At 39.4% G+C, this 8,392-nt stretch overlaps 1 protein-coding gene across 1 annotated transcript; it reads right to left on the reverse strand.

Moving 5' to 3' along the window:
* Positions 1–343: 343 nt before the first annotated feature.
* anapc5 (anaphase promoting complex subunit 5) lies at positions 344–4,921 on the reverse strand (the record flags this gene model as incomplete). Its single annotated transcript, XM_010786966.1, has 12 exons — positions 4,444–4,921; positions 4,033–4,112; positions 3,649–3,758; positions 3,114–3,357; positions 2,885–2,951; positions 2,608–2,709; positions 2,320–2,510; positions 2,029–2,110; positions 1,702–1,794; positions 964–1,145; positions 575–710; positions 344–418 (listed from the first exon to the last, which is right to left on the reverse strand). Coding segments are annotated over exons 1-12 (1,560 nt in total), but the record flags the coding sequence as incomplete, so codon positions are not given.
* Positions 4,922–8,392: the final 3,471 nt, after the last annotated feature.

Below are 8,392 nucleotides of genomic sequence, written 5' to 3' on the forward strand. Positions count from 1 at the left end.
AAAATATAGTACATTAAATCATTATATTCATTTTAATATAAATGTTAATAGTAGACAGTTAGACAACTTCAAAACTGAAAAACATTCAATCCCCATGAACCATTTAGTGTAAACAAACTAGGTCAAATGGAAAAAATATGTGCATTTCCCCCTGCATTCATTAAACATGATCTAAATAAGGCAAGAAGCAAACATTTTGTTGGTTTAAAAATAAGCCTAACAAATTCATTTAATAGAAGCATTACAACTTTGTGTTTGTTACAGTTTGCCTTAACACTTTTTCTCAACGTCTTCAGTTACTAATGTCTGCCCTGAATATTACAGTAGGGTTAAGAGAACGCACCTTTGCATGCTGGGAGTGAGGAGGAAACTGTTCTTTCAGATGCTGGAGAATGTCTGAAACAGCAGAGTACAGGCCCTGCAACAGAAGCAAACAGACATGTTGAAGTCAGGGAGCTGTAAGGAAGACCTGATCCATGTTTATCACCTTTGCCTCAATGCCGGGTCACCTGACTAATGGATGTGCTGGAGCGGGGCAGAAAGCAGACGGACGAGATCGAATTAAATGTGTTACCTGCTCAGCGTGCAGCTCGGCCAGGTGGCACAGAGCCACAGCGAACGCCTCCGTGTTGTTCTGCTGGACCCCGAAGTTGACTTGCTCCAGACTGCTCATGTTGAGAAGCAGCTGGGCCTGCTGCAGAGCCATGGTGCTGCACGAGACACAAGAAAAGGGCTGCTCCTGAATCATGTATTTTTACACCTTCACTTGTAATATGTATTTTTATACTCAAGACAAGTTTGTGTTGTACATTAGATGTGATACACGTTAGAGACATTTCAGGTGTGTTTCACAGAGATGATTTGTTGTGAGTGAAGGGACGGTTGCCTGCGAGCATGCAGTTCACTGTAAGTGAACACAACTGACAAATGGGTGTCAGGGGGGAGTGAGTTGAAGAGCCTGACCTCTTGCCGTACATCCTCCATATTGACGTAGTCTGGGCCAGGCTGATCTCGATCAGCTCCGACAGGCTGTGCTTCCAGTGCAGGATGTCAGTGTCCTTCAGAGCGTCCATCAGTTTGTGGGCTGTCTTCCCCTGCGTCGCCCCCTGCTGGACCAGAGACTGAATGCCCAGAGAGGCCAGGTACTACAGCAGAGAGGGTTATCATCAGTGTGGTGGACAACACGTCAAAATAAAACCTATGCAAAGATCTGGTTAAGATGTGTACAATCAATGATGAAGGATGCATTCTGTGCTGCTTTTTTTTGTTATGTGTGGCAAGCTCTGTTTTAACTCGCTGTTTTTTTATTTAAAAGCTTTATATATATTCCTTTATTAAATAAAATTAAGGATTTAAAAATGAATTTCTTACTCAACATTGCAAACAAGAATAAAATGCAAACTACTTGAATTTGTGTTCATATTAAATCAGAACTATTTAATAATAACCTTTCATAAAAATCCCAAAAAAAAAGTAAACTCAGAGGTGAACATATATCAAAGTTGAGAGAATTTTCATTCTAATTAACAAAGCAGTTTAGTACAGATGTTTATATTTGTTTCTTATGTTATGCCCACATTTAAGATGACAGCATTTTGTGAACGGTTTTCAAAAGCGAGCCAAGGCAATTAAAACATAATGAATTAACTGCCAGCCACTTTAATAAAGGCATTCTTATTAAAGCGCTTATGTGGCACTCACTGGTAGGCAGAAATGGGCAGCCATTTTCACGGAGTCCTCAGTCAGCACCGTGCTGTCAGATCCCTTCATCTGCTCCAGGGTGTACAGCCAACTCTGACACACAGACAGGGAGGAGTAAAATAAGGACACACTCATATTAAATTCAGACATAATTAACCATTTAGTTCATCAGTCTTTATCAATCTTTATGCACTAGGCATTTCTGAAGTTAAATAGATATTTTTTCCAGATCAAATCTGCATTAAAATCGTGATGCAAGAAAAAAAAATCTGACTTTATCTCACAATGAAGTATTATCGTATAGTTGTGTAGAATAACATATTTCACCAGACAGTGCTGCAAGCACACGTGATCGTTGGACTCCTGGGCAATACGGACGGCTTCCTGTAGAGCCAGATCAGCCTGCTGACTAATGGAGAGCAGATATTTTAATAATAATAATAATAAAGCTTTATTTATATAGCACTTTTCATACAGCATGTGAGCTCAAATGGCTTTACAAAATGGCACACATCACAAGTAAAAAATACGCCACAAGCCACATTTTAGCCATGTTTTACAGATACTCTGTTTTTGGAACATGTTCACTGTTAAGACTCCACCAGTTCTTGTACTCACTAGTGGCCGAAGCGACAGTGCAGGCTAGCCAGGTTGAGAGCTGCGTAGCGGAGACTTCGGCCGTAGCCCTCGTCCCCGTTGCTCTTTCCTTCATTACCAGACAGGATGAGGCGGTCAAAATAATGTAAGAGACCGTGGGCGGAGAGGAAGATGTCCTGGACTCTCATGCTGTTCAGGTAGTTTAAATAATGCTGAGGAGAGAGTGAAAATCACAGAGTTGATAAAAAAGATATTCCCGCTATGGAAGACTTTTGACATAGTAGAATAAAATGAGAGGACGGAGCTCACAGCCTCAGCAAAGTCCGGGTTAAACTTCAGCATGTTGTTGAGCTCTTCCTGCAGCGCAGCAGGCTTTAGAGCTTTGTTCTCATCGTTCTTCAGAAGGTAAGCCTGCAGAAAGATGTTTTAAAACACTGTAAGAACGCTAAGGTGCTATATGACCATATCTAGGTTAAACAAAGGATGCTGATGCCTGGTTCATTTATTATCTATTGTGGCAAATCTACAAATTAAAACAAGAATGCATTAATACAGTCAGATAAAGTTTCTTGATTTAACATCTCACCTGTCTTGCAAGAAAGTACTCAGCTTGTTTCTGTGACAGAGGGCCACTGCTTGGAGTATTGTCATTCCTACAGTGGGGCAAAAATAACACAAGGTCAGCTTTTTAAAATCCCTCTGATCAGAAGTTTGACCAGTTAGTAATCTGAACACATTGCGCAGACACACAGTGAATACATTTATAGTAGTAGGTGCCAATGATTAGAACAAAACCCAATTTATAATCCACTTACCGAAGCTCTGACTCAAGCAGTGTGGTGTCCAGCTCCTCTCTGTCTATCCGGTCTCCCACAGTATCCTCAGTGCTGGTGAGGTCCATGTCGGAGTCGTCAGCGACCAGCGCAGGCAAACTGACCCGCCCGTCACCAGGCTTGGCATAGTGACTGTGGTAGTAGAGCTGCAGGGACTTGTACAGCTTGTAGACCTGACTGAAAGACAGCTTGTTGTAGGCCAGAAGCATGTGTCTCATAAAAAGACCTAAAAAATAGGAGGGAAACAAATGAATGCAAAACCTCTTAGTGAGAATAACACAGACAATTCAGAATTTAAAGGGACAATCAAAATGTTATGAATGTTGTATGCGATCCATGGAGAAACAGAACATATTTTAAATAAAGCATGCACTTAAAATATACCCCAGCCTGATTCTCCATTACATCTAAAACAAGTTAGACTGTCACTACAATAAAATGTTTTACCTTATACAACCCCATTTCAATAAAACTAAAGTATCCCTTAAAAAGCTGAGAAATCCTGTGTACTACTCACCTACAACACTGGTTTTATAAGCCTCAGAATCAAAAGCAGTGAATGGGGTGGGAAGAGTGGAAAAGAAGTACTCCATGTCTTTCAGCTCTCCATCTGCCATTTCCTGCAGCCTTTGAAGGAAAAAGACAATGGCCCCTCAGCATCTACACAGGTCCAAACTTTAACATTATTGTGATATTGTATTATCTAACAGATTGGTTATCATTTCACTAGATGCCATACCAAATGCTACATCAAGAGTATACGCTACAATTTCTTAAACTTAAGAGACAATGAAAGCACCAGTAACTAGTAGCCTGGTGACCCTTTCTACCAGAGTTACAGCGTTGCCTGTTGCTGAAGTAATTCAATAAAGTCCCGGTGTTTCAGACGGAAGCAGCGTACCTTTGTTTGACAGCATAAGCACTCTGAGGGCAACACTCCTCCACAGTCTTCAGGAATTGGACAAGAGTCAGGTCTGGACCCTGATAACAAACAAGGTACAGAATCAGCATTCCTTAATTAGAGACAGTACCGATAGAGACACATACAAAACTGTATAAAAACGATATTTAGTAAAGCGTAAAATAATTACACATTTCAAGTATAAAAAGGCAAGTGGCAGCATTATAAAAAAACAAGTGAAACAAGTAGAAGTAATGAATTAGCTGCAGAATGACAGTTGTAAACACTACATTTCCTAGTTTATAAGTATATATTGCACAATGCACTACAACATTCTTGTTACAGGTGTTGGGTGACACAGCTGCTCCACAACACACAGGTATGCAAGATAATACATTGATAAAAACCAACCTGCTGCAAGGGTAGGATGAGTTTGTTAAGCCTCCTTCTCTCGGGCAGAGTGGTTTTAGATGCAGTCATGTCGTACAGCAGCGCCAGGACGGATATTTTATACGGAGTCACCCAGTCTTTGATCCCAAACACGTTAGCGTGGACCACTCCGTTCGTCATCATAGGGTTGAAATACAAACTCTCATGCACGCTCGCCATGTTGCCAGGTCGCGTTAAGCTGCTGTCAAGAAATAACCTTATTTTGTGGCACAGTGGGTCAACATTTAGCGGAAAGAATAGTCCAAGAAGCTACACAGAGAGAAGCAGCTAGCTAACAGTAAGCTAGCATCTCAAGTTTGTTTACCTTCAGATTAAAAGTCTCAAGAAGGCAATAATGTATCAACATTAGTATTATCTAATTTGGAAGATATGGCATTTTACTGACTCAGGTACGTCGTTTTATTTAAAACATGTTGACAAAAGTTGCCTCTTTGCTTTCAAACAACCCTCCCTCCGTCCCCTTAATAATACGTCACGAACCGACTGTTTTTCATAAAACTTAATTTGCAGGTATCAAGCAATGCTGCGATAACAACAGCAAGAAGAACAAATAAATAATAATGACATGTAGGTGATATACTTTCAAAGGCCGATACTGAAGTACTATTATGATTTAAGATGACTTTTCCCCTGGCTTGTCACAGTAAGTACATCTTTATTTTGAAGTTATTAACCGGAAGTGGTTAATACAATCTTGTGCAGAAGTGGCGCGCAATATACTATCATCATGTTGACGATTATTGCCACTAGATGGCAGAAAGTCATTATTATTTAAACGAAACTCAAGCCAATTGTTGAATCCTTCAGCGTCAAGGTGGACACAATATCACAAGTGACAGGTATACTTCCGGTGAATATGTGCACATGAACATTTACAACAGCTCTGTCTGACTATTAAACAATTATAAAGCTTTTTGCAGCTGCTAATCACTTTAGTATATCCTGAAAAAAAGCTTAAAATATTAAGACATCCCATCCATTGCTGTTTGGCAATAGCTGATACGTTTCCAAGTTACCTTTTGCCATATTTATTTGTTCACCAAATGTCTGCATACTTTTCATCGAGAAATAGGGTGTGGTTTTACAAGTATCATACATTCACTGATCTTTTTATTCTGTTTCCCAGTACGTTTTATGAAGGAAAAAAACCTTTCAGAATGCAGAGGAAACACTTCTGCTATTTCAATAAGATATATTGTATGGTTTGGATATGGTACACTACATACAAAGGCCTCTTTTTTGAGAAGTTCAGTGTTGCTCACTCATTTGGAAACTGATGTAACTTTTGTGAAGACACTTTTAGATTTCTAACATAATATTCAAATGCACAGTGTCTCCATCCGCGGCAATAAAAACAAGACCTTACTAATTGGAGGGTTAATTGGATTTGAGTTGAACAGGGATTCAATAAATTAGATAATCCTTTCCTGTAGTCCAGAATACAAATCTTTTGTCTACCTATGAATAGTATCCACAATGTGTTTGTTATTGGTTTAGGGTTGGGGACCGGAAACATTATTGGATGGACAAGGAATGTTAAACAGGTTGTGAGGAAGGAGGTAAAGGAAGGACCCCTTGCATGGTACAATAAACAACTTAATCCAGAAGATGGCAGTATTGAACCTGCAGCTCATGCAGTCTGGTTTAAAATGTGCTGTCATCAGGAACAGGTTTGAGAGGCTCAGGAGACAAACAATGAGCCCCCTCTGCCCACACCACCGCCCCTCTCACTCTATTGCTTGGTGATGTGAATTCGGTAGACGGTGCACAATGACACCTGTCAGAGTTGATATTTTTGAAAAGCTTGAATAAATTGACTGTAAATGCCTCTGTCAATGCATGAGTCACTGCAGGCCAACATTACCAACTGCATGACTGCACTGTTTGTTGATATTTAAGGAATCAGGACAAACTTTTGTTTTGTGTCTTTCATCTGATGCGCCTGTCGTTATTTTCTAGGTTACGTGAGGAATGGCTATCGAAGAGTTTGCATTTGATGTAAATCATCCCCTCCAAACCTTTATTCACAACATTGCACAAATGATTGACTCTCAACAACAATAATACATGGCTGAAAATGTATTGTCATATTAGCTACCATATAGGAACAAGTATTTATTCAAAAACAGATTTAAGTGCCCCAAGTACAATAGATTGACCCCCCCCCTCATATATTTGTATTACCTGCTATCATTTCAGTAGGTGCCAATTCCCTAATGGAGGATATTGCATTTTAGAATCAGCTCTTTTCTTCCTGGAACTTCATAAAACATTTTTGATCATACAATAATTGCTTTGCTTACAAGCTGGCTCATCTTCAGCCCCAAATACTTAACATGATTGATTTCTCAGTATTTTCTTTTAGAAAATGGTTTCGACCTTTTGAAAGAAATACGCTTTTCTTGCAGAGAGTAAGATGGGAATATTGATAGCACTCTGTATGATAAATAGGAAACTACAACCAGCAGCCGGCTATCTTAGCTAAGCATAAAGACTAGAAACCGCTGTGTATCTATTAGCTAATATAAGATAAGATAAGATAGAGCTTTATTGTCTCCCTTAGGAGAAATTTGTCTTGGGCATCTAGATAATAAACATAAAACATTCAGGTCAATCAGTCATAGATACAGGACAGAGATCACATATCACATGGCAAAGAAACAAACAAGAAACATACAGGTACAGCACTTTCCCTATAAAGTGCTGTACCTGTATGTTTCTTGTTATGTAAGCCACCAAACTCGGTCTATATTCCATTTTTATTTTCAATAATTTTGCTGCAGGTACTAATAGGAAAGTCTGTGAGGCCGCTTTGCCCCCAGCCAATCTTGCTCTAACTTGAATCATGGCCTTATTAATTAACATATTGAACTGCCCGTTTTCAAAAGGTCACATTCAGCACCCTTCGCAATTCAAGGATTTTGCCTTACATATCCTCACACCAGACAGAGATGTTCTTACAGTCTTTTTTTCTTCCTATTAGAAAATGCCAGAATATACAGCACAGGTTTTCTTTTTTTAAGTACTTGTGTAGCTGCTGTCTGATTAGGCTTTAATGATGTGACACCTTTTAATCATCATGATATCACAAGTGGATGATTGCATTTTTCTCCTGCCTCTCTGCTGTTTCGGTCTGACTTCTTAAGCTTTCTGAATAGATTACCAGAGATAAACCTATTGTGCCGAGTGTGAGAAATGACAGACCTCTGTGTACACTGACCCTGACTCAGCCTCCTGCTGCTTACTCAATGTCCCTAAATGGATTAAGTTGTCAGTTGGACAGCCCATCTGAGATTTTTAATATCCAGCCTGAGGTATATCAAGCAACCGTCTGCCAAATGGTATCAGAGGGATTAGCCTCGGTTTTATTGCAACTTTCTCTCTCTCTCTGCTCCTTTTCTCATTTAAGATATGGTCATGCCCTCTATGATTCCTTGAGGGTTTTTCACTTTTACATTAATAACACATTGAGGAGACGAATACAAATACATTCCTTGAACTCCAAAACGAATGTTATGTTTTATAGCTTAAATGTATTGCATATGTGTGGTAGAGAAATCCAGAGCGCTCCTACGCCATGGTTCAGACATGGCACTAACATGCGTCTTATGTGCTCCACGTTGCTTAAGTTACCACTTGATCAAATCTCACTTCCCCGCTCTATGTAAATAACATGAACATCGTTTTGGTTTGCATATAAAGCACATATTGAAAAGTAGTTCTGGTATTGGTTTGTTGTGTGTATGTATACACTTTAGTTCTTACACTCACATAAAAAATAAATTATTATGGAAATATGTAATGACTAATGAAAAAAGAGCCACAGTGTTTACCAGGATTTCTCCGCTCGGCGGCCATAGGCTATTGTGTAAAATGTATGGTTTTTCTGATAATCTTTATAAACTCTAAA

This window comes from Notothenia coriiceps, unplaced genomic scaffold (assembly GCF_000735185.1).
Source record: "Notothenia coriiceps isolate Sejong01 unplaced genomic scaffold, NC01 NC01_scaffold00029937, whole genome shotgun sequence".
Classification (NCBI taxonomy): domain Eukaryota; kingdom Metazoa; phylum Chordata; class Actinopteri; order Perciformes; family Nototheniidae; genus Notothenia; species Notothenia coriiceps.